We start from the raw sequence: 27,248 nt of genomic DNA, 5'->3' as shown, positions 1-27,248 counted from the left end.
AGAACACAGCACAACAGCGGCCCAGATAATGGGCATGGATGTCGATTTTACGATGACGGCGAGCGTAGGGATGAATTCATGCGCTGAAATAGTCTTTGATAGATGCTCCCACAGCTGTAATAACACCTGGACTCTTCAGTGTGCTCAGCATTCATGAAAATATTGAACTGAAGAGCCGCTCTCATCCCATCATCACACTCTCTGATGGATGGGAGCGATTTTGGAAAAAGTCATAAATATGTAAATTTTTCGACGTTGCTTCCAGAAGAGTTTTATGGCTGTTTTACTTTCTGAATCAGAAAAGTGAGAAATAGTTGTTGAATGTCCAAATTGAGCATTAAACCTCTGTGATGATATAAAAACCTCATTTCAATAATAATTGGACAGGATGAAGAAGTGACGCAGCCTTTCCTTTTGAGTATTCACTTTTACGTTCTTTTCAAAAGTTGCTTTTTTTCATTTCAGCATGAATCCGGTTTCCCTCATTGGCTGCTGTCGGATTCTACTATAACAATATAAAGTATATTGACTATGAATCAATCGTCAATCTGAGTAAATATAACACCCCAAAAGTGTGAAATTCGATGAACCATAACACCGTTTTTTGTTGTTGTCAACCCTTAGATTTGAATGACTTCTTTCTTTAACATCAAGACAAGTCAATATGTTTAACCTTCTACTAATGGTGGCCGTCTGCCCCCTGCAGCAGCGTGGACTGTTGATAACGTTAGAACTTAAATGGACGATTGAAAAGGTCACAAATTGACATGTTCGCTTTGACAGAATGTTGTTACTGACCCATCATCTTTCATCATGTTTGATTGTAATAGAGAAAATAATTCGGAATGTGTGCTACCTTTGGACTCACTGTTTCCTCTCTTCTTGGGCGATTTAGAAACTCTGCTTCTGTTGGACGAGGACACTCCACTTTCGCTCATGGAGTCATGTGCTGAAGAGGTGCTGCCCGTGGTCTCGCTGTCTCGAATCATACTCTCATAGCCGCTGCTCCCCCCACTGTGGTAAAACAGAGCAGTGCGGCCCATGGCGGGGGGCAGCTCCCCACTGAGGATGCTGCTGTTATCACTGCCATGCCCGCTGCTGTAGCGCTGTGGCCTCCGAGGCGCGGTGATCTTGCTATAGGGTGATGGTAGTGGCGTGTTGTTCGGTGACCCACTGACACTACTAGTCCCGCTATCACTGCCATCATTTTCTGTTACTCCAGGCTCCCTACTGAGTTGCTTCCTTTGGCTACCAGTGGCTAGCTCGCTGACCCGGCTGTTAGCTGCCCTGCTGATGGCTTGCTTTGTTCCCATGATGGTCCCTCTTCCCATCTTTGCTCCTGTCCCTGATCGAGCTGGGGACTTTCCACTTGGGGGTAGGCTCGTGTGGCGTCCAGCTTCTGTATCAAGTGGTTTAGAGGAGCTCAGGCTCTTGGAACTGCTGGTAGACAGAGTTCGAACCTTTGCTCCTCCATAAACTGCAGCCCGTGAGCTGCCATTGCCTTTGACCTGCAAAAGTTTGCTTGTAGCACCAGGAGTACCTTGGGAAGAAGAAGCAGATGTGGAGGTGGAGGCTGGAACTCCAAGTCTTGGCACTGGTCTGTTAGACCTGTTGTTTCCTCCTAGAGTAGCACCACTGTCCTCCCTGAACAGTTCAGGCCGTGACCCACCTAAGGTTTGACTGTCACATTTATCCAGAGACATCAGACTACCATAATACCTGGAAGGCTCTGCTTTGGCCCCTCTTGTTTTCAGGCTTGAAGATGCTCTTGCAAAGCCATGTTCAGTTTTTAAACTAGATGTCCTATGGCTGAAGGATTCTGCCCGGATCCTGACGGTTACTTGGTCCTCTGAGGTTGATGTCTTAGGGAAAGAGTTTGTTCCAAAGTCGCTACTTGTTTTAAAGGCACTGGGAGATTGTACTGTCCGTGTCTTTAGTTCTTGGCTTGACTGTCTGACAGGATGAGCAGGAGGAGAGATGTTTCCAGATCCAGACCTGGAGATCATGCTGCTTTTTTGGCCATTTGACTTTTTTCCCAAGGATGAAAATCTGAGGGTTCCTGTCACTGAAGGGCCCTCATGATTCTGGGGAGTAGAAACAGTCCCTAGAGTTGTTGCACCTCGGGTGAGACGTGGCAGCTTGATGAGAGTATCTGATCTCCTGCTGCTTGTCTTTTCACAGCCATCCACAATCCTTTGAGCTGATGACATTTGTGCCTTTGGTGGCCGGGGTACACTGTTACTCTTCCCTCCGGGCCTCTTAGAGGAAAAATTACTTATGCCACCTCGTGGTGGCTTACCTGCAGAAAGAAATTCAGCCTCTCTGGGATCAAAGTCTCTGCTTCCCTGAAGCAAAAAGTCATCATGTCTGCCTTCCTGTCTGCTGCAGGCCACGGTCCCAGATGAGGTAGGCTTGGTTTTCCTGGGAAGACTGGAATGGACAGAGCGATGGAGAGTAAGGGTGGATGTTGAGGTGCTTAGAGTATTGGCTCTTGCTTTGAAGGAGCCTTTGAAAGAGGGCTTGATTGTGTCAGGGGTGGGAGAGCATTTGGTAAAAGGTTTGTTTGGAGTACCTGGAACACTGTCTAGCTCTGAGAAAGACACACCACTGTCATTCAGGGAGCTCTTAATGCCATGATGCAAAAATGGCTGTTTATGAATTATAGATGGCGAGTTTAGCAGGGACGCAGTCTCCGGTGCCATGTTCTTGTCCTTCAAATAAAGTCTGCCTTTTGAATTAATGCCTTCACTTTCCAAAAGAGCGCACCCTTGACTTGGCCATGAGCCAACTGTTGGCTGCTTGTTACCATGTTGGGAAAACACCATTTCCTGGCAGTTGGTTCCATCATCAGCCCCAGGTCCTACTGCTCCTTGTTGAGATGTGTAAGCATCATACTCATCATTGATGCTGCTGATGATGCTTACAGGGCGAGAGCCAGGTGCTGAGGCCTGCCTGGAGCAATCAGTGTTAAAACTGAGGAGGTTTGAGGGACGCCCATTGTCTGGGACAATGCCATGTGGAAGCTCCTCCACCACTGTGAACACAAGCTCATCCTCCCCGTTCAACTCCACAGGCTGCTGGAGTGTAATGGTGGTCCTCAGAAAGTCCCTGTCGAGGCATCTTCCTAACAGAGCTGCCTGAAGATTATTGACTTCCATTGGGTATCTGCTTGTAAGAGGGATGCTTTCCATGTCAGTAGACCCCGCTGTCTGGCCTTGCCTCAGTGTTTGTTGACTCATACCCACAGGTGGAGTCCTACCAACAACCTCCCCAAACTGAGATGCTGCCCTGGATGTCCTGGGCAAGGGTGGTGAAGCCGACGGTTTGGGTAAACCTCCTTTAAGGTAGACCTTCTCTCGCACCACAGGCTCTGAGGATGGCTTTAACACACATGGCTGAAAGGGGCTGACTGAAAGTTTTTCCCCATCTGCACTTGTCCGCTTGGAAGTATCCATTAGAAAACTGGCTGACAGGAACTTGGACTGTTCCTGATCCTGTTTATTTGTGCATGGGGTTGGTGTGCTTTCTAAGAACCTGTGGGAGGAGTTGTTATCAGATTTGGGTGGAGACATTGGCTCTGTTGGTTTAGTAGCTCCCGTCTGAGTCCTGAGAGCCACTGTCAGTGCTGCTTTTCCCTCAGTGCCAAATGTGGCAGGGCCCTCGCTGCCGTCAATGCAGTCAAGTCTCTCCTGCAGCTCTGCAAACGTGTCACACTTAAAGTGGTCGCCATCAGGCCTGGGTGCATCCTTGACTCGCTTTTTGTTCAGGGAGGGGATGATAGGAACAAAAGAAGGTGGTCCCTCATTGTCGCTGAGCTCCCGGTCTGATATGGCTGCTCCTCCAGGCCCAACGTAGATGACGGTGTCGCAGGAGTGTTCGCTGCTGGAGGAGTAGTCGGGATCGCTGGAGAGAAGCAGGGGTGTGTCTGGATCAAGGGCCACGATCCGAGGGTGGAGGGGTCGAAGATGAGGAGGTCGATGGGATGGGCCTTCCTCACAGGAACTTTCCCCTCCAGACGAGCTGGAAGCATACTGCAGATAAAAAAAGAAATGTACACAGTATTAGCATATTACACAGTGACCATCCTGAGGGGAATTCATTCCTAGAGCTTCCTTTGTCGATACAGTGTGAGGTTAAAAGTACGCACTGTGGGCTGGATTCAAATTCATGTCAATGAAATGTATAAGCTTGTAACTCCTGTTCACATATTGCTTTTTCAATCTATAAAGTACAAATACACCCTCTAATGACAGTGGAAGCCTTTCTCGTCTAACCACAGAGGCTACCGCCCCCATAGGAACAGTCATATAGATTATCTGTCGTACTATGGTAGAAAAACTCAATGAATTAAGGCTGTATGACTCTGACCTGGTCATAGAGATTTACATTATAGATTGGAAGGTATTTACTGTCACACCGTCAGGAGAGCATCTCAACCTCATTCAGAGACAAAACTTTATTGAACATCAAAAAGTGATCGAGCTCCTGGAATTACTTGTAAGCAACAACTAAACCTTTAAATCTTAATAATTCCTTTAGAGGTCGATTATCAGCTCCAATATAAAAAAACACTATAACACAATTCCACTGTTATTTAGGCTGACATATTTTAGAAACGTGCTTCATCAATAATTACTGTTGTCGACCTGTGTTGTCATTTGCTTTTAGAAGGAAGTTTTATTCATTCCAGAAGCCGCGGTTGAACAATGCTAAGTTTACTTTGTTTATAATAAATGCACTTGAACATTTGGCCAACCACAGTGACCATTTCTTAAATGATTTAATTTCTCTAATTTGTGTAAATTATTGTTGACTTGAATTTAAGCTTTGAAACTTGCTGGCTGGAATTTCCCCTTAAAGGATGAATAAAGTAATTTTCAGTTTTAGTTTAGTGTTCTGAGATGTTTCATCGTGAAGATTGAAATGTTCAGAAATAAGGATGACGTTTTAATCGTTAACCTTTGAAACATCTTGAAATCGCATGCATGAAATCTGTCCAACAGAGGAACTATAATAAAAAACCTTTCAAGTTAAATTCTGTTGACTCTTAATAATCACTAAAATATATGTGCTGATTTACTTTGTTTATAAATGAAATAAATCACCAAACTGTTCTGTCATTGAATATTAGCAAACTAAAATGTTCAGCTTGTAACAGAAATCATTGACAGCATCAAGCAGAAGAAATAAAACCTGAATAAAAAATGAAGTACCTTTGACTTCTTCTTCCTCATGCGGTGGATGCGGGAGGCCAGCTGCACTGTGGTCAGCGTCTCCATGTAGTTCGCCGGGGAGTCGGAGATGTGGGCGATCATGGTGGTTCGACAGTTGATGTTGCCCAGGGATTCACTGAGCAGCATGGTAAGCTTGCTGTCCCTGAATAATACATCAAGAAACCCCTCGTTAGCCCCCAAAAAGAGGAAAAAAGAGCAGATACGCTACAGGCCGGAGAAACCCCACAGGAGCCCAGAAACCATTCATTACCTCCCGCAACAGTGGGGCACAGATAAGCAAAAAGGAATGGATGGGAATGATCCCTCATCTCACTTTAATGAAGCTCACTTTGAACTCTGCGTAGCATGCGTTCTGTAGTAATGGAGTGAAATGCACATGCTTGGAGTAAAGCTAGAATCACATACGTACTGCAAACTCAGCTTCCTTTCATAACTACAACCAGAAGCAAAAGATCCATCTCTGATATTTAAGGAAGTCTCCATCTTTGAATGACTCTCCGCCTTCTTTGTCTCAACAAAACATGCAAACAACTTCCAGCAACTTTACAATTGGTTTACATTAAACTGTTGCACTGTCCTTCCTAGTGTTCTCATTATCCTTCCTGGCATCCTTATCATCCTTCCTAGCACCCCCATATCCTTCCTAGCGCCCTCATTATCCTTCCTAGCGCCCTCATTATCCTTCCTATCGCCCTCATTATCCTTCCTAGTGTTCTCATTATCCTTCCTAGCATCCTTATCATCCTTCCTAGCACCCCCATATCCTTCCTAGCGCCCTCATTATCCTTCCTAGTGTTCTCATTATCCTTCCTAGCATCCTTATCATCCTTCCTAGCACCCCCATATCCTTCCTAGCGCCCTCATTATCCTTCCTAGCGTTCTCATTATCCTTCCTAGCACCCCCATTATCCTTCCTAGCGTCCTCATTATCCTTCCTAGCGCCCTCATTATCCTTCCTAGCACCCTCATTATTCTTCCTAGCACCCCCATATCCTTCCTAGCGCCCTCATGATCCTTCCTATCGCCCTCATTATCCTTCCTAGCACCCATATCCTTCTTAGCACCCTCATTATTCTTCCTAGCGCCCTTATGATCCTTCCTATCGCCCTCATTATCCTTCCTTTCGCCCTCATTATCCTTCCTAGCGCACTCATTATCCTTCCTAGCACCCTCATTATCCTTCCTAGCGCCCTCAGTTCACCATATTCACTTGACAGCCATGTTTCACTTACGCCAAGCTTAACATGCTGATATAATGTGGCAATGCTGTGTTGTTACACTGTGTTTAAAATTGCTGGCATTTTGGCTGCACAAATTACAAATGAGCAGAAAATCTGATAGAAACAAAAATATGCCGACAAACGACATCCCTAAAAAATGAAACAGCCTATAAATAAAGAGAAGATCTAAGTGAGGCACCGAGCCAGACCAAATGCCTGAAATTAACCAAAACAAGCAGCGAGCATAACAAACACCCAGAGGCCTGAGTACACACGTCTGTTAGCATTAGAAAGTGAATCGTTCATCAGCCATTTAGGACTGACTGAAAACTCATTTCAAATGCCTCTGCATCGCCCTCACTTCTCTCTGTACTCACAGGAATCTCTGGTCCATCTGTTTTTTGGCATCTGTGACCTTTGACCCCTCATTGGGTTCATTATAATGCTCAGTGTGCGCCCTCGTACCTGTAGGGAACATGCTTGGCGCCGTTGGCGAGGGCGAGGATGACGTTCCCCAGCGCAGACAGCGATAGACACTGACCCCCGCCTCCCTCTCTGGTCCTGCTGATGTCCATCTCACAGCTCCCCAAATCCAGGAGGTGGAGACGACTCCGCCCAGACACTGAGATGGAGAGGAGGAAGGATATACAAAAATACAGCCTCTTTAACTGCTCATTAGTGCTGGAATGATTGTTGGTTCAATGACTGGTGAATTGATTCGTTTGTTTATGGACAGAAGAATAATCAATGGCTATTTTAATAATTGATTGACCGTTTCAAAATTACCTGGCACAAGAGGTGACAAAGACCCCATGCATCCTCTGCTCTTCATGTCTCCCATTAAGTCTAATTCATACTGTAAACTAAACATGTTAAAATATGATAAAATGTGCGTGGAGCTTTCTCTCTTTGGACACTAGAGCTCAGACTTACATGATTCTGCTCTGTGGATTCAGATCAATGGCCAAAAACTGTTGATACGACCCTGACTGAGAGCTCAGAGGCATTGTTTCTCATGTCCCAAATCAAAACATGTAGGTCCCAATTCAAGACCAACAAGTCCCAAGTCAAGAACAAAGACAAGAAGAAGAAGTCAAGAGCAACAGGTCCCAAGACAAGACTCCCAAGGTTATAAGACTTAAGACAACATCAACAAGTCCAAAGTCAAGCCTACCAAGTACCAAATGTAAGTCCTGAGAAGTCCTGTAAGATAAGACTAACAACTCCAGAAGTCCAGATCCAAGACAAGACCAACAAGGCTCAAAGTCACATCCTGAAAAAACTCAGAATCCCAAAGGCAAGACAAACAAATCCTGAAGTCAAGTTAAGAGTCAACACCGACAAGTCCAGAAGTCAAGACCAACACATCCCAAGTCAAGTCCCAAGACAAGCCTCCCAAGTCCCAAATTCAAGTCCTAAGACAAGAAGAAGAAGTCAAGAGCAACGGGTCCCATAGTCAAGGCAAGGGTTCTAAAGTCAAGTCCAAAGATAAGACTCACAGGTCTTGAAGTATGGTCATAAAACAAGATCCACAAGTCTCAAATTTAAGACCAATGTCGAGACATAAGTTGGTTTGACCCAGCTCCTTTGGGGAAGGTATCGAGCAATACTACGGCCAAGGAAGTTCACGGGCCTTTTTTTTAGATCTGGCAAGTTGAACATTAAAACAACAGATTCCTATATATATATATATTCCTTTATATATATATATTTTCTTTTATAATCTATAAAGATTAAGTGGTCTGTGTGCATGTTTAAAATGTTCAATCTTAATAAGCTGATGTTAAAATCTATAAAGAACTGTGTGTTTATGTCATGGACCCTGGAGGTCTCTGAGCAGATGCAATATTCAGATGAGATCCGTCTGGTATCGCTCTGCTTCTTTTAACTGCCCGTTCATTTCATCAAGGCAGAGAAATGATGGCGTGAACAATCAGCAGCCCACATCAGCAAGATTTAGAAAGTGCTGAGAGCGGCTGAGTGTACACTTTTATATCCAGCAGTCTATAAACACTACAGGACACAGAGGCTTCAGGCCTCATCAGCCATGCAGATTTATTCCAGCCGGACGGAGAGGCAGTGAAACACTAGTAACTGTGGAAATGTCTGTGTGTGACAGGTAGACGTGGGCGGAGGCGGCGTTAGCGTAGCCTCTCTGCTTGTTAATGTCGCCTCAGAGCATGTCGGAAGCTTCAAATGAGGCTCATTAGCAGCTACGTGTTTGGAGATGAATGGCAGAGTAAAAACTGTATTCTTGACGGAGCGATGAGTGGCTCTTTGCTCCAAGCTCACTGGTTTCTACACCTCAACACCTCACATGTTTATAGTTTCACCTCTAACTGAAGCTTTGATCCAAAAGGAGGATTTGGTGTACTTGTTGGGGACTATTTTCAGCTGCGTAGGAATCCACATGATGTGATTTGGGACAGCAGGGATTGAGTCAAAATAATCAACAGCGTGTCATTTTAATAACCATAACCACGCCGACCTGCCGCCTTGCTGCTCTTGTCCTGCCTCTCCTGGTTGAGGTGCAGAGTGAACAGGAAGTGCGAGTTCCTCCGAGCCTCTTGGTCACTCGGCGCCCAGCTGCTCCTCCTCGCTGCCAGGGCGGCGTCCAGGAAAAAGGCAGCTCGCTCTGCACAGGTCGCCCGCAGCTCCGTCTGGTTCTGCAGCTGAAGGCGAGAGAGAAAACGAGACAATGAAATGACAGAAGGACGATAGTGACTCATCTCAAAACGAACCTGTGAATACTGTGAGCGAGGTGCTGTGCATGTGACTGATGGAGCCAGACTACACCGCTCTAACAGCCAGTCATATTGTAGGTTACACACGGCTGGTTTTCTGACACTGTGCCCCCCTCAGATTAAATCCAAACATAAGGGGCTGTTAGAGGAAGACAAACGTCAGAGCTGAAGAACAAAGTCATCTTGAGTTCACAGAGATGTCTCATCTAGAGAGAAAAACGACGTGACTGACGAGTTTCCCCCGATAAAACTGAGAGAACGATAACAGGAACTCGACAGAATGAGGCTCGATAAAGAAAAAAGAAGGAGAGAGAAAATTAAAGTGAGATGAGATTTAAAAAAGTGTCAGACAGCAGGAGCCCAGGGGAGATAAAACAGAGGGAATCAGAATAAAAGGAGGGAGGTCAGGACTAATTGGACAGTCGTGGACAGAGATGAAGTCCCCGGGGTGAAGAGGAGGTCAGAGAGGAAGGGAGGAAGTGAAGGGAAGGAGGCGAGGAGATAAAAAGGTGTGAGAGGAAGCGGATGAGTTTGTCTCTACCTGGGATCCACAGAGGGGGTCTTCCCTCAGTGACACGGCGGGGCCTGACGCCTCCTGGTGGCCCCCCGCTGAGGAGGAGGAGAAGTCGGACAGGAGGTCGGTGAGCGTCTCCTCCCGGCCGGAGATCTCCACGGCCGACACTCTGACGGAGAATCGAGCTCCAGACTTCTCCCTCCGCTCCTCGATCACCTTAAAGAGCCACGAGATCGCTGTCGGAGCCACGCCCAGGCTCTGGGTGGAGCAGTCCCGACCAATCATGGTGTACGTTTTACCTGGGGGGGCGGAGTCAACACACCAATGAAGTGACATGTCAGAAAAGTGTGTGTGTGTGTGTTTGTGTCGAGTTTTGTGTAATTACCCAGGTTAGCGTGTCCGAAGCAGAAGATGCAGCCGTCTGCTCCGTTAACCACCGACTGGATGACCTCAGCCACCGTCCCTGAACACACCTCAGCCTATCAGGAACAAGGTCCAGTTAGTATCGACCAATCAGGACTGACCAGTTAACACGCAGGTAACACACCCAGGAGGAACTTCTTTGTTGAAGAAGAGAAGAGACGGGTCTTCAGCAGTGACCGAGCAGCTCCCCCGCCCCATCCCACCACCTCTTAGAGCGCCTGCCGGATGTGAAAGTGTTTTAAAGTGACAGCAACGTTAATCTCATCCAGCCTGAGCTGTAGAGCCTGTGTCTCTCTCTGAATGTCACCGGGTGTTTTTATGAATCACATGATCACATCCGTCTTCATTCAGCTGCTCCCTGACGTCTGCTCACCGCAAGGAGGTCTGTATCACATCTCAGATCCTCTGACAGGTAACTCTACCTCTGTCGCACACACACACACACACACACACACACACACACACACACACACACTCTCTCTCTCTCTCTCTGATCTATACACGCCTCCTGCTGTATCTCGGGGGATGGACGGCGTGCAGCTGCAGAGGTGACATCCTGATGAAGAGCTCAAACTTCAGCTGTGTGCTTCGAATTTTAACTTTTGTCAGACTGAAAAAGTGACTGAGAGTAAGAGCAAGTTTTGAGTGTGTGTGTGTTTGCAGAGTCTCTTCACGTCCTCACGTGTGGGAGTGCAACATTTCATCATTCTGCATGTTCAACCTTTACTCTGAAAGAGAACTGTGACATCTGAATGATGTGCTGGAAGTCAAAATGAACATTATTGATGAGTCCTGCTCTCATGTGCTTATCTAGCTTCAAATGAAGACGTTTTCAAATATATATATAGATAGATATATATATAGATATATATATATATGTGTCCCTGCTGTCAGTAAACATCTGGCTAGAAAGTTAGCATCTCATGCTTGCTAACCCTTTTTCTCCCGCAGTTTCAAAACATCCAAGTTGGCTCGTGAAAAACACATTTCTCTGAAATTCAACGAGCGAGCAGGAACTCCAGGTGTGCCGACCTGGTCCCGTCTCACCTGTGAAGCATCCTGCGTGAAGACAGCATCGAACATGAAGGTCTTTGGAGCAGAGGAGGAGGATCTTCTCTGGGAGGAGGAGGAAAAGGAGGATGAAGAGGAGGAGGAGGAGGAGGAGTTACTGCCGGCCGACGTCTCGCAGAGAGTCAGCTGCTTCTTTCTGCCGTCCACCTTCAGGAGGGACATGGACTCTGAGGACTCGCTGCTGTGGACCGAACAGATCCGGACCATCACCCTGACCTGGAGACAGACAGGAAGTCCACATCAGAGAGGAGCGAGGACCACCATCAAACCCTGCAGTTCCTCTGGTGTCCACTTGAGGCTGCCTCCAGCAGTGAGTCAGTCCCCATAGAGCCCCATGTTAAACTTTACAGCAGAAATAAACATGTTTACAGCCTGGTACAAAAAACAGTTTGGGTCTCTATAGCTCATTTCTCTCTTCATGACAACTGTTACAACTTTAACTATTGCTGCCAAGTCGCTGCTTTTAAATCATTAGCTTCCCTCTTTCTGTCCCTGCTTTCTTTCTTTCTTTCTTTCTTTCTTTCTTCTTCACTGTTCCCTTTATCTTTCTCTCCCTCCTCCATTCTCTCTTCACGTTGCTCCGTCGTTGCTTTTCTCCTCTTCCTCTCCAACTGATTTCTTTTGTTGAATCTCAGAGAACTCTTAATGAACTACATGTGTCTGTGGTTTCAGCTGAGTCCTGCAGATGATTCTACATAATTGATTCTGTTGTTGAAAGTGGAGTCTGGATGAACTGAGCGAGGAGGCGGAGGAGGAACTGGTGATGAACTCTTCCTCGTTAATACTCGGAGCGGCTCGTCGTCACGGTGAGAGAACCAGCAGAGACTGAGAGGATAATCAGACTTTCCACTGCGAGCTCAGTTTGATTCAATCTGAGGACTAACACAGGAACAGATACGTAACACCTGAATCAAGGTGTGACAGGTCTTTACCTTTTAAATCAACTCTACAGAGCAGCTCTCTCCTCATATCAAATGTAGTAAATGCTGTCAGTATATATATTACAGGTATCTGTCGACACAGTGCAGGTGTATGTTGTGTTTTTGTCTGTGACTGTAGATCAGCTGCTTCCTGTCTGCTGATGATTCGCTCCGTCAGCTCGCAGCGACACGTCGTCTAAAATCTGCTGCGTCTCAGGTTGTTGTTGGATTTAAACTCGACCTCCTGGCTGCAAACAGCGCTGACTCAGCAGATCTCTGACCGGCCGGTGAAAGCCGTCAGAGGCCCGACACGCTGCTCTGAGACCGGACCCACCTGCTCGCTCTGCCTCGGAGACCTACAGCAACATATTTCAAAGCTTTGGGCCTCCGAGCAGAAACCTGCAGCAGGAGTTTACTGAGGGAATGAATCAAGAGAAGTAGGACCATTAACTCACAGACTGCCATACAGTCAGACTGGAGCTGCTAACGGCTAACGCAGCACACTGCTACAGGAGAGAAAACAGAAGTCTTAAATGTGCTTCTTTGTCTCTGAACACAAAGTCTCCTTCATGCAGGAACAGGAAGTTCCTTCATCCTGACGACCCTGTGACCCCGCCCACCCATCAAAACCCCCCCCACATTTTCCCACAACGGCAGTTTCCCACAACCTGCCCCCCCCCCCGACGTCTCAGACGGCGTTCACGAGATTCCAGCAGCCTGAGAACCAGCTGACGTGGACTCTGATCCACCGCAGGGCATTCTGGGTAACAACATGACGTCTCACCTTCCCCATCCCCGGCGTGTCCTTGACCTTTGACCCGGCCCGGAGGAGGCATGGTGGGACAGAGGGCGGAGAGAGCTGCAGGGCCCCGCTGAAGCCCCCGGTGTACAGCAGGGGCCCCGGGGCCTCGCTGGGCGGGGAGGCGGGGCCCGGCTGGGACTTCTTCCTGCGGGACAGACTGAGCTTCTGAGCCGCCCTGAACAAACACACACAGACACACACAGAGAGACACAAACACACACAGATACACACAGACACACAGACACATACAGACACACAAACACACAAACACAAAGACACAGACACACACAGACACACAAACACACACAGACACACAGACACACACAAACACGCACAAACACACACAGACACACAGACACACAGACACACAAAGACACAAAGACACAGACACACACGGACACACAGAGACACACAGACACACACAAACACACACAAACACAAAGACACAGACACACACAGACACACACAAACACACACAAACACAAAGACACAGACACACACAGACACACAAACACACACAAACACACACAGACACACAAACACACACAGACACACACAGACACACAGACACACAAAGACACAAAGACACAAAGACACAGACACACACAGACACACAAACACACACAAACACGCACAAACACACACAAACACAAAGACACAGACACACACAGACACACAAACACACACAAACACACACAGACACACACAGACACACACAAACACACAGACACACAGAGACACACACAGACACACACAGACACACAAACAAACACAGACACACACAGACACAAAAACACACACAGACACACAGACACACAGAGACACACACAGACACACACAGACACACAAACAAACACAGACACACACAGACACAAAAACACACACAGACACACAGAGACACACAGACACACACAAACACACACAGACACACAGAGACACACAAACACAAAAACACACACAGACACACACACACACACACACAGACACACAGAGACACACAAACACAAAAACACACACAGACACACACAGACACACAAACACACACAGACACACAGAGACACACAAACACAAAAACACACAGACACACACAAACACACACACACACAAACACACACAGACACACACAAACACACACAGAGACACAGAGACACACAAACACACACAGAGACACACAAACACACACACACAGACACACAGAGACACACAAACACACAGACACACACACACACAGAGACACACAAACACACACAGAGACACACAGACACACAGACACACACAGACACACACAGACACACAGAGACACACAGAGACACACAAACACACAGACACACACAGACACACACACAGAGAGAGACAAAGAGACGCAGAAGGATTAAAGTTATTAAACACTCGTGTCTCCTCTTCACTGTAAAGTCAGAGCTGCATCTTTCTCTAACCACAACCCAAAGATATCTTCTCCTAACACGACAGATTATTATGATATGAAACAGTTCTGAAATCTGTGAACACAAAATATTCAACAGAGGAAGAAAAAGTAGACAAGGAAGAAGAAATGAAGGAGGAGGAGGAGGAGGAGGAGGAGGAGGAGGAGGAGGAGGAGGAGGAGGAGGAGCTTAAGAAGAAAAAGAAGAAAAGAGAGAAGAAGAACAACAACAGCAAAAAGATCAATAAGAAATAAGAAAAAGATGAAGAAGCTTCAGAAGAAGAAGAAAAGGGAGAAGTTGGATCAATGGGAGGTCTAGGAGACTCAGATCTGTCATCATTAGAGAAGAAGAAGAAGAAGAGTGTCCCTGCGCTCCTCTTCTTCCTCCTCTTCATCCCTTTAAACTCCTCTCCAATCAGAGAACAGAGCGTGTAATCACATCTACCTTTGTCTTCAGGTGACGTGACAGAAAAAGGAAGGGGAACGTTCAGCCGTTGGTGGTTAGCCTCAGTGCTAACAGGAACTAACTTAATGTAACTTATATGCTAAGTTCATTCAGCTGACAAGATGAGAAACACTTTCTATCTAATGATCAATGACCAGTCAATGTTTGGGCCACTGTTAGGCAGCAGTTTCCATGCAGAGTGAAGGTGCAGAGAGGAGGTGCAGAGAGGACGTGCAGAGAGGAGGTGCAGAGAGGAGGTGCAGAGAGGAGGTGCAGAGAGGAGGTGCAGAGTGAAGGTGCAGAGAGGAGGTGCAGAGAGGAGGTGCAGAGTGAAGGTGCAGAGAGGAGGTGCAGAGTGAAGGTGCAGAGTGAAGGTGCAGAGAGGAGGTGCAGAGAAGAGGTGCAGAGAGGAGGTGCAGAGAGGAGGTGCAGAGTGAAGGTGCAGAGAGTAGGTGCAGAGAGGAGGTGCAGAGTGAAGGTGCAGAGAGGAGGTGCAGAGTGAAGGTGCAGAGAGGAGGTGCAGAGAGGAGGTGCAGAGAGGAGGTGCAGAGTGAAGGTGCAGAGAGGAGGTGCAGAGAGGAGGTGCAGAGAGGAGGTGCAGAGTGAAGGTGCAGAGAGGAGGTGCAGAGTGAAGGTGCAGAGAGGAGGTGCAGAGAGGAGGTGCAGAGTGAAGGTGCAGAGTGAAGGTGCAGAGAGGAGGTGCAGAGTGAAGGTGCAGAGAGGAGGTGCAGAGAGGAGGTGCAGAGTGAAGGTGCAGAGAGGAGGTGCAGAGTGAAGGTGCAGAGAGGAGGTGCAGAGTGAAGGTGCAGAGAGGAGGTGCAGAGAGGAGGTGCAGAGTGAAGGTGCAGAGAGGAGGTGCAGAGTGAAGGTGCAGAGAGGAGGTGCAGAGAGGAGGTGCAGAGTGAAGGTGCAGAGAGGAGGTGCAGAGTGAAGGTGCAGAGAGGAGATGCAGAAAGGAGGTGCAGAGAGGAGGTGCAGAGTGAAGGTGCAGAGAGGAGGTGCAGAGAGGAGGTGCAGAGTGAAGGTGCAGAGAGGAGGTGCAGAGTGAAGGTGCAGAGTGAAGGTGCAGAGAGGAGGACAGAAACTCTGTTTGATGGAGGCAGCAGGACACAAAGGGTTAATCATGTGACTGTGATATATTTACCGCCTGAAACAGAAAGAGACCTCAGAGAGCAAAGGAAAGAGTCTGAAGGAGCACCTCTTTATCTTCCATCTTTATCACCTAGCATTAAAGTTAACTGTCCCTTTGCTCCATGAATGAACTCACTGTTAAATCTGGACTACGCCTGTTCCTCTGCTCGTTTCTTCACTGTCTCATACGACTCTATGAACACATCAGCAGCCTCAAGTCTGACGCTTGTTACAGACCCCCGTAAACCAGAGACTTTCAATGACATGTAGTCCAGAACACCAAGACAAAGACCAAGACCAAGACCAAGACCAGGACCAGGACCAGGACAAAGACCAAGACCAAGACCAGGACCAGGACCAGGACCACGACCACGACCACGACAGAGACAGAGACAGAGACAGAGACCGAGACCAAGAACAAGACCAAGACCAAGACCAGGACCAGGACAAAGACCAAGACCAAGACCAGGACCAGGACCAGGACAACGACAACGACAACGACAACGACAGAGACAGAGACAGAGACAGAGACCGAGACCGAGACCAGGACCAGGACCAGGACAAGGACCAAGACCGAGACCGAGGCTGAGACCGAGACCGAGACTGAGGCAGAGGCCAAGACCAAGACTGGGAGATGTGCAAAGATTAGGAAGAAGAACAAGAAAGAAGGAGAAGAAGAAGGAGGAGGAGGAGAGGAAGAAGAAGAAGACAAAGGAGAAAAAGGAGAAGAAAAAGAAGAGGAGCAAAAGACAACGAAAAAGGAGAAGAACAAAAAGAGAAAGAAGTTGAAGACGAAGAAGATGGAGAACAAGAAGAAATAGAAGAAGACGAAGGAGGAAGGGGAGGAGAAGAGGAAGAAAAGGAAGAAGGAGGAGGAGGAGAAGAACAAGAACGAGAGAGTAGAAGATGGAGAAAGCAGAATAATGATCACCAAGAAGATCAACACCCTGAAATCTGACGCTCGTTTGAGAAACTGATAAACAAAGTGACACCCATCGTTGGAGTCGTAGCTGAGACCACCTAGAACGAGATCAGGTCATGAGCGAGGCCGAGACCAGTGTGAGTGGAACATGCAAACCACTGGTACCGAACGATCCACATTCCCACCCACAGAAAAACACACAGTCCTCTTCATTTACTTTTCATTGCCATATAGAGGCCTGTTCAGTATATCCAAGTGCACCATGGGAAATGCCTCAAAACACATTGAAAAGGTGAAATTTATGGGTGCAGATTTTACTTGGTTTTCTGTGATCAAACCAGTTTAACCTCCTTCAATCTGTCCACCTCTCTGTGTTATCGTCCGCCCAAACCAGTAACTCTTCCACCATGACCATGAAACATCTTTAGAGTGGTTACTCCTCCACATGAAGGCAGAGACTTGATTTTCTGTATCTTCACACACAGTGAGGGGATGATTGGGTGACTGAGTGAGCCAGAGAGAGGAGGTCAGGGAACTCAAAACACACAAGAACTAAGATCAGACTTTAGTGACATGTTTGATCTGCTGTTTTCAAACTCGGCTCGATTAGAGGAACAAACCCTGAGCTCATGGCCGGGCAAACAACCCTTTTTAAAACATTCATTCTTTTACGTTGAGGCGTTTAACTGTTCTAGGAACAACAATGTGTCAGCTCTTGTGGTCCTGGCCAATCTTGAACTATAGTCCTGAGACCACAGAGACAAGACCGAGTAACAGTCTGAGACCCAAACCGTCAAAAAGTAGACCCAAGACTAAAACCAATTTAAAGTTCTACCCTACACGCCGATCACTGTTTTCATGCGTCAGAAAAAGACTCATGAACACGGATAAACACAGCTGGTTCTGTGGAGGAAACACTGATACTCACAGTTCCTTCCAATCCATTATCTGCTCAAAGTTCTTCGCCTTGAAGAGGAACCAGATCCAAACTCTTCCTCGTTCATCATCGTAAAGAAGCAAATTTAATCCAACGAGACCACGATGGAGGGAAATCTGACAACTCTCATCCAGGCTCAGCGATCAAAGAGACGGTGAAGCATGGCAGTGAGAAGATCTCTGAGAGGATCCAGAAGTGATGGAAGGAGGACGACGCGAAGAGAGCGTTCAAAGAGGTTCGTTCAATCCAACATCCAGACAAATGTGTTTACGAAACAAGAGTCCAGAGTCCAGCAAAGTCCTCAGGATGGAGTCAATCAAATGTACTTCTACTATCAAACATCCAATGGTATACATTTATCTATAACTGTCAGATAACTGATCACCTATCCACCAATCTCTTCCTCAGGTCATCTGTAGAGCAACATCGTTAACACCAAACTCACTGTGGGAACTTTAGATGCTCCTGGTCTGTCAGAGAAAGTTAAACGTTTACGTATCAGAAGATGATTGGCTACAAACTTTGACCATCATTCTGTTTTCATCGTGAAATGACGTCTGGGAGACTAAAATGAGTTCTCAAAGATTTGTCTTTGTTCATGAACCACATCTTTCTGTGCGTCTGCTAACAAACGTTCAGATTTATCTTTAAGGTCAGTAAACGCTACTTTTATCCAACAGTTAACAAGACAGTTTTACAAGATTGAACTTCTAACAGGAATGAATCGGTCCATAATGATCCTTAAAATATCCATAAACAGACTTTCATCATCTGCAAAGAGAGAGAGATGTGTCCGTCCCACCAAACTCCTCAGGGAATCCTCTGGAAATATTCCAACAGGTTTCAGTCGTTCGTCAATCAAATCGACGGCAGTTATCGCTCGATCCTTCACACATCGGTGAAACTCTCCACCCGTCCATCAATCTGCGTCCTCGAGTTTCATCTCTGACACGAAGCCTGGACGATCAGAGTCGGTGCGAGCGGCTGGAAGTTTATAACGATAAATGACAGGAGTCTCTGCTGAGGCATGATCCGAGGGAACACGTAAGTCCTGCAGAGTTCTGAGGAGGTTCAGTTTGTCCACCGAGAAAGATGAAAAAGATTGATCTGCTTTCTATCCATCCATCCCTCCATCTGTCCATCCATCCAAAATATGCACCAAATCTCCACCTGAAAGTCTACAGTGTAGACCGGTCCATGTGTCCTTGTTGCTCCTGCTCTCCTCTTTCTTTCAGTGTTCTTCCTCTTTATTTCTCTCTGCTGTCTTTCTTTCACTTGACCTCTTTTCCTCTTTTTCTGCAGTCTTTAGCTTTACTTTAATCTTCTCTTCTATCGTTCCCCCTCTCTCTCTTTACGCCTCTTTTCTTTAGCTTCGTCCACTCCCTCCTTTTCTCTCTTTTCTCTCACCTTTATCTTCTGTTTTTGTCCTTTAAATCTCCCTCCTGTTGTCCATTTATTCTCCCTTCTTATTTACCTATTCTCCTCCTTCTTCCACCTCTCCTCTCCTCCCTCACTCTCTCTCTCTCCTCTCCTGTAGCTCCTCAGTCTGTTCCTGCAGTATCGCAATGCTTTTCCTCTCCACCCCTCCCTCCTCCTCCTCCTCCTCCTCCTCCTCCTCCTCTTCTAACTCAGGGAGAGAGAGCGAGAGAGCGAGAGAGAGAGAGAGGGAGGGATGAAGGGAAGCAGCAGCAGAGGAGGAATAAAGGATTAGAGGTAGAAATAAAGGAGTGAATGAGGAGCGGGTGGATTCCTGCTCCTCGATGCTGTTGTTGCCGGGAAACGCTGGCGATGCTCCAACCTTCCTCCCCTCCGTCCGTCCGTCCGTCTGTTTCGCTCACCTTCCCTCCCTCTCCTCCCCCCTCCTCCTCCTCCACCTCCCTCCTCCCCCTCTCTCTTCACAGCCCCGCCTCCTCATCGTGTCAACACACAGCAACCGGGAACACACACACACACACACACACACACACACCCACACTTGACATGCTACATGAATACTTCATGAGATGACAGACACCCCCACTGCCCCCCCACTACTGGACTTCAAAGACTCTCAGCGTGTGTGTGTATGTGTATGTGTGTGTGTGTGTGCGTGTATGTGTGTGTGTGTGTGTGTGCGTGTGCGTGTGCGTGTGTGTGCGTGCGTGCGTGTGTGTGTGTGCGTGTGTGTGTGTGTGTGTGTGTGTGTGTTTGCTGATGGATCGATACATAAATGAAGTTTTTTATATTTAATAAATGAACAGTTTTTTCCTCCTCCAATCGTTCCTTTAAAAACAAACTAGGATGATTAATCAATAAATTGATACCCAACACTTCTGATAATCGATGAATCCTTTCAGTCATTTTCATGTTGTCATCTTAAAGGTCCTTTTGTTTTACTTCCAGGCTCCACGTCACGTGTCAAAGATGTCGTTTAACACTATCAAAAAGTAAAGTTAGCAAGGAAGCGGTTTGATGCTAACGTTAGCTGCATGCTAAGTGTAAGGCCTATATAAGCAATGAAATGATCATGAGTCGAAACTGTGTTTACGACTTGAAACCTGGAACTTGTTATTACAGTGAATTATGTGTTTACATTAACCTCATTACTGCACAACCTGTATACCTGTCAGTCTGACGATTTATAATGTTACAGTGTTACAGTGTGACGCTTCTGTCCAAAGCAACGAACATCTGATCAGAGTTAATACGACACAAGCAACGGTCGAGACAGGAGGGGACGGAGTCAGTAAGAGCCAACACACAGCTTCAGGTGTGATCGGACACAGGTGCTGACAGGCAGAGCACAGGGCGTCAGCAACATCAACAAGGAAAACATCATCATCATCATCATCATCATCATCATCATCATCAATAGCATCAACATCATGAAGGTAAGAGGTCATAAAGAGCTGGGTCTTTAGCTTCTTCTTAAAGGTCAAAGGGACTCTGCGGACCGAATGGAGTTTGGTAGCTTGTTCCACCACCGGGGGGCGACAGAGAGAGTCTAGTTAGAGACTTAGGGCCCTGTTGTGATGGGAGCACCAGGCGCCTTTCAGTGGCAGAGCGTGGTGGGCGGGACGGAGTGTACACCTGGATGAGGGCGTTCAGGTAGGCAGGAGACGTTTCTGTTGCTGTTTGTAAGCGAGCGACAGGGATTGAATTTGATGCGAGCGACGACTGGGAGCCAGTGGAGTGATACCAGCAGTGGAGGGATACGGGCAGTGGAGGGATACGGGCAGTGGAGGGATACGAGCAGAGGAGGGATACGGGCAGTGGAGGGATACGGGCAGTGGAGGGATACGGGCAGTGGAGTGATACGTGCAGTGGAGGGATACGGGCAGTGGAGGGATACGGGCAGTGGAGTGATACGTGCAGTGGAGGGATACGGGCAGTGGAGGGATACGAGCAGAGGAGGGATACGAGCAGTGGAGGGATACGGGCAGTGGAGTGATACGAGCAGTGGAGGGATACGGGCAGTGGAGGGATACGGGCAGTGGAGGGATACGAGCAGTGGAGGGATACGGGCAGTGGAGGGATACGGGCAGTGGAGGGATACGAGCAGTGGAGGTACAGTGGAGTGACATGTGCTGCAGCATGTCTGTAATAACAATAACATTGAATTTCAGGGATTCATTAAGTTTGTCTTCTTCTTTACATCATTGTTTTTACTTACTGCTCCACTACAAGCTCTAACTTACTATTCTAGCCGGAGCCATAACTTCCCGTCACTATAATTACTTGACATGACAATTCATCACTGGTATAACCAGCCAATACTAGCCAGTTATCATCCATTATTTTACACAATTATTAGCCATTCTCTGCCACTGCATGCCATCACTTTCCATTTCTGCAGACTGAACTGTGGAGAAAAAAGAACTGGTTTCAGAAAGCGTCTGTGAACAGTCTTTAGTCTGCTTCAGTGTCGAATCAGCTCTGTTATAATCTGGAAATAATCCAGCTTCACTCACTGAGCTTCCACACAACATGAATCTGTGGATCAGAAGTCCACATGAGGCGTGTCGGGGTTAAAATAGAAAATCAATGACCGAGCCTGGTTTGACAGATGATGAGTGATCAGATCGATACTGTAACAAAAACTGGATCATATCTGCGGAGAGGAGCGAAAGTATCCTGAGCCGATCTATCAGGGAGCGTCCACAGATCCATATCCAGTCCAGCCCGATCAATACTGTGAAGCAGACACCGATCGATACGAGGTGAGCAGCCTGAGGAGACGTGTCAGAGTCGGCCTCAGAGAGGTGACGCTCAGACTGACGCTCAGGCTTCACTTATTATTATGTGTTTATTTTACAGCCGTTGTTGGTCATCAAAAGAAAGAAGCCAATATAAAACTAATCACAATCAAATAAATAAACCATTTATCAATACTGTGTTTAGCCCTCATTAAGCACAGCTGTAAACAAAGCTGCGTCCTGCGGGGCTGAAGAGTTCAAGCAGTTCCTCTGGTGTCCACTTGAGGCTGCCTCCAGCAGTGAGTCAGTCCCCATAGAGCCCCATGTTAAACTTTACAGCAGAAATAAACATGTTTACAGCCTGGCACAAAAAACAGTTTGGGTCTCTATAGCTCATTTCTCTCTTCATGAGAACTGTACGGGGAGAATCTTTATACAGCTCACCTGTTTACATTATATTAAGGCTTACAGTGATGCAGCATTAGGGGCGTGGCCTCTTTGAGTGACAGCTGGGAGCTGCTAGCTGTCTGCTAGGTGTCCCCTCAGCTAACTCAGTCACTGAACGTAACCTCTGGGCCGTGTTTGTGCTGTTGGAGCCTTTTGGAGATTTGTTCATGTAAATATCAGACAGACAATCTGTGTGTGCGCTTTATTGGACGAACAGACCGTCCAACACGTCTCACACACTGTTTACACTCTTTATATGTTAGCACTGATTAGCAGCTCTCTGTGACTGTGCTCACCGTACCTGCTCGTTAGCTCATACGTTGATTTATCAGTGGCGGCCCGTGCAGGGAGTCAGGACTGTTTGATTATTCGGTTTCAAACTTGCAGAAAAATATAACTAAAGGTCATCTTAAGGGTCAGCACACTCACAGAGACAGAGACAGTGTAGCAAAGATGTAAGCTGTGCGGTGGCAGTTTTATAAAGTCTTAATGGAAATATTAAAGGAGGGTCTGTCTCAGCCTTCATTAGACGGCAGCTTGTCAGCAGCTCCACCTCTGCAGCATCAGGCGGCTTCTTCCTGCTAATTATCCTGCCACACACACACACACACACACACACACACACACACACACACACACACACACACACACACTGTCTGCACGTCTAAACTTAGACTCTGTCCTCCGCCCTCCTCGGCGGCTGATGGCTGAAGAAGCAGCACTGACAGAGAGAGGGGATGGGGGGGTGCATTCTCTCAGAGGTCAGAGGGAACCAGCAAGGCTCACGCTGGGGTTAGAGTTCGACTGCCTCATGTTTACAGATCAAAGTTTGCTTGTCAGTCTGACCTCTCTTTACCTCCCTGTTTGAGGCGAGTCTCTTGACGGAGCGATCGCTTTCAGTGGTTTAAGAGGAAGCTCGTCTGGTGTGAGGACACAAACATGATCCTCAGTCTGCTGGACAGTCTGAGCCCTAACACGCACAAATAGCAGCGTCTTCGTAGTGAGCGCAGACTGTCTCTGCAGTATGAACTCATCTGATTGAACAGACACCCTGCAGACGCTTCCCCCTGTGTGGGAGGTCTGACTTTCAGGGAAGCAATAAAAACAGTCAGAATGATGAACGCATGATGTAACAGGGAAGAGAGGCTCGGAACAAATCACACACAGAGTCTCGACTTAAATACTGCAGGAACATGTGGAGGTTACAGGAGCAGACGGGCCGTGAGACAGGCTGCAACATAATCCTTGATGGGTCAAAGGTCGTCCACTAAAAGTTCTTGTTGTTTCCACTGACAGGCTCAGATTGTTCTTCTAAGTGTGTGACAACATGACAGAAAGGATCCCTACAGAGATAGACCTTTTTGTTACAGAGGAAGATGATTGTTTTAACCACACACAGACGTTACATCGCTCTCTGCACACACACCAGGCTCCATTCAGAAAAACACTGATTTAAGCTCACAGGAGCTGCTGCTCTGCAGGTTGTTTAAAAGCACAGAAACATTGAATTGAACTCATCACCATCTTTTGTAGCGATGGTTTCCGCTTGTTAAACGAGAAGATTTGCTGCTTTTATCCTCATGACACTAAAGACTTTTCGGGCCTGTAGGTTAAACAAAAGAAGCAAAGTGAGGCCGTTACTTTGTCTCGGGGGAAATGTTGATAAGCAGCCTCAGATTTCCACACGTCAGTTTAATGTGATGATGGGACTGAGAGGAGACGGCCGCAGCTTCAGGCTCGTCCTCTGTGATCGCTCTGATTTACATTCATGAAACTTTTCAAAGTCAGCAGCAGCTCTGACTTGTGTTTCATTGACATCAGACCCTGCATGTGTAATCAGCCTGCGTGTTGCAGGTCAGGTTTTGGTGCATTGCTGCAGCTGTGGAGCACACTGATGCAGCGAGTCTGTTCGCTCGCACCGATTTTAGGAGAGGAGCTCGTCAGGCCAGGAAGTCGATACGAACGCTCGGGCCCGGAGCCAGGAGCCCACTTTGGGGAACTCGACCCTCCTCGGCGGGGAGCTGGATTTATCGTTCACCTGTTTTCGGGAGTTCCACTGGGAAAGTGTGAGGAGCAGAAATATTCAGGATACTCACACAAGAAACAACGAGCTCAGGGTGCAGCTGTGCATCTTGGAGATAAAGTGTGGTAACTCCTGCAGGTGTTGCAGGTGTTGTCCAATTCTCTCGTTGCAGCAGAATTTGTTTTTGTTTTTTAAAAAGACAATGCAAAGGGGCGGGACATTTCTGTTTCCTGTGTCTCACCTGTGAAGCGAGGACTTTGAGTGTGTTGTTGGCAGAGTCGACCTCGAGGTGTCAGGAGCCGAACAAGAAACAAAACCGCCTCGCTGCTGTTTTCAAACGCACCTCTGTTTACCTCCGGTCCTTGTTTGTCTGCTTCCTCTCTGTGGGTCTGAAAGCTGATCATCCAGCAGCCCAAACATCTGTGTTAAATAATTCTTTCATAAAACATCATCCAAGCCTCTTCCAGCCAGCGCCCCCTACAGGCCTGGAGGCTTTTTCCTTGCATTAGTTGTTATAGTAACTTCTGCATCTTTTGTGTCTTTGTGTCGTCTCTCTGCAGCAGGTTGTAAAATGTTACCAGTGTCTGCAGCTTGTTTCAGTGTCGTAGAGAGAGAGGCCTCTACACCTCCGCCACTAACATCCGTCAGCTCACGGACCGAGACGTTTCAGCAGGATGTCTCACTCTGTCCTCTGAATTATGGACGACTTCTTCTTCTTCTTCTTCTTCTTCTTCTTCTTCTTCTTCATGTGTGTGGTTTTGAAGCTGACTGTGGGATGATCGTGGAGGCGTGTGTGTGTGTGCGGGGGCTCCATCTCTGTTTCATGTGTGAGGACATTCAGCTTTAATAACTCGATGATCTCAGATCTCGTCGTCTCTGCAGCATGAGGCTGAACGAACACACGATGACGGCCTGCGTTCAAAGGCACCCCGGCCTCCTCCCCGGCCTCCTCCTCGGCCTCCTCCCCGTCCTCCTCCCTGGCCTCCTCCTCGGCCTCCTCCCCGTCCTCCTCCTCGGCCTCCTCCCCGGCCTCCTCCCCGTCCTCCTCCCTGGCCTCCTCCTCGGCCTCCTCCCCGTCCTCTGTGTGCTGTGTACCATGAACAGCCGAGGGGGGGGGTCACTGAGGGGTTTGTCAGCGATAATTACAACTGAAGCTCAGCAGCTTCCAAACACAGACGCTGTGAAATAAGCTGACACCAGCTAACTCCCCGGTAACCCCTGACCCACACACACACACACACACACACACACACACACACACACACACACTGTTTCCTGTCTCACGGCTTCAGGCTGCTTCAGTTAAAATGGATGTTGGCGGCGGGCAGCAGCAGGAGGGCGAGTGGCTGTTTTCTGTCGCAGCGATGCAGAGAGCTGCTGCAGGGATCGACCCCCCAGTGCAGACTCCACTGTTCTGACTGATATCACACCTGGCGCCTACATTACCCACCATGCAACTGTTCCTCTGACGGTGTGTGAACATTGGGGTGTGCTCTGCTCGTTCGTGGCTGATGTAGCCTGCAGCAGAGACGAGCAGTGAGGTACAGAGAGACCTGAGATAAATGTTTAAATGACCCTGTGAAGCCTCAAAGTGTTTACATTCTCTAGACGTTGACTCACTAACGGTCAAACCAAACCCCATTCAAAAAACAGTCATTTTAAAGTCGTGTTCTTGTCGTCTCACAGACAGACCTGACACAGCCTGAGCTCAGCCTCACATCCCTGCCTCCTGATGTAGTTCTCTCAGCATCCTCTCAGCCTGTTTATTGTCATTCAATCTCAGTAACATCTGTTTGTTGTGGCTTCATAGCGCTGTAGTGAGACAGATCTCAGCCCACCTGTGACTTGCTAGATACAGTGAAACTGTACTGACCCGAGCTAACAGCTCATCACACTGGGCACTGGTCAGCCTCAAGGAGCTGGAAGCAGCAGGAGAGTTCATCAGACACAGCTCAGGAGGAGGAGGGAGGTTAACACAGCTGAGAGAGGACAGGAGATCACAGGCAGGATGGAGTGTAGAGCTTTGAAAGAGCAAATACTCCCAGGTTGTGTTTCACTACGTGAATAAACACACATGATCTCACAGTCAGCCTCCTGCGTGTACACACACACACACACACACAGCTCAGCACCAGCAGCTTTGTAAACTTGTACCCTTTAACTGACGCTGACTCAGGTGACATCACTTGAGGACATTTACCAGACACGGTTCCATCTTGAGTAAAACATTAGAGGCTTTATACGTCTGTCAGAACGCCTGGAAACACCTGTGCAGGTGAGTTTATCTGGAGTTTGAGTTTCTGTTACTGAGTCCTTCAGGTTATTACGCAAACTGAATGATTCCAAACTCTCTTCAGAGCCGTGATTTATCCTCCGCACTGAGTGTGTTCTGCTGTAACTGTTGCGTGGTGTCTGCTGGGGCTTCCTCTGCTCACTGACAGATGGAGGGAAACATCTCTGGCAGCCATGTTGTTTAACTCCCACTCGTCTGCTTCGTGTTAGCGCGGCCGTCCCCTGTTGAACCTCCGACTGTCGACTGCTCGCTGTCTGCTGGCAGGAAGCCTGAACTCTCCTGTTCAGCAGCTCCTCTGCTGTCTCATCCTTCACTCCTTCATGTACCTGTCGCCTGCTTACTGCTTTCAGTGTTTTTATGTTCATGTTGAAGACAGAATGAGCGGCCCTGCTGACAGAGCTGGTTCATGTCTGTGATTGGTCATACGCTGCAGACTCCGCCCCTTTCGTCAGGTTTACCAAAGCTGGATAACTGAAGAGCCAGCACTGCAGGAGAACAGTAAGCATGTGTGTGTGTGTGTGTGT

At 47.6% G+C, this 27,248-nt stretch overlaps 1 protein-coding gene across 1 annotated transcript in view; it reads right to left on the bottom strand.

Annotated features, from left to right (window-relative positions):
* Window positions 1-27,248, bottom strand: part of LOC138585141 (kinesin-like protein KIF26A) — a 51,860-nt gene that overhangs the window by 6,042 nt on the left and 18,570 nt on the right. The window contains exons 5-12 of the mRNA XM_069657405.1: window positions 12,911-13,103; window positions 11,183-11,422; window positions 10,098-10,191; window positions 9,740-10,011; window positions 8,943-9,126; window positions 6,920-7,076; window positions 5,214-5,376; window positions 869-4,031 (exon numbers count right to left, since the gene is read on the bottom strand). Coding sequence (XP_069513506.1) covers window positions 869-4,031; window positions 5,214-5,376; window positions 6,920-7,076; window positions 8,943-9,126; window positions 9,740-10,011; window positions 10,098-10,191; window positions 11,183-11,422; window positions 12,911-13,103 — 4,466 coding nt within the window. The remainder of the gene's footprint in view (window positions 1-868; window positions 4,032-5,213; window positions 5,377-6,919; window positions 7,077-8,942; window positions 9,127-9,739; window positions 10,012-10,097; window positions 10,192-11,182; window positions 11,423-12,910; window positions 13,104-27,248) is intronic.

Source organism: Semicossyphus pulcher, unplaced genomic scaffold (assembly GCF_022749685.1).
Source record: "Semicossyphus pulcher isolate SPU_LCO1_2020_fin unplaced genomic scaffold, fSemPul1.0.p SCAF_11, whole genome shotgun sequence".
NCBI classification, from domain to species: Eukaryota; Metazoa; Chordata; class Actinopteri; order Labriformes; family Labridae; genus Semicossyphus; species Semicossyphus pulcher.
This window is presented reverse-complemented; position numbering and strand designations above follow the sequence as displayed.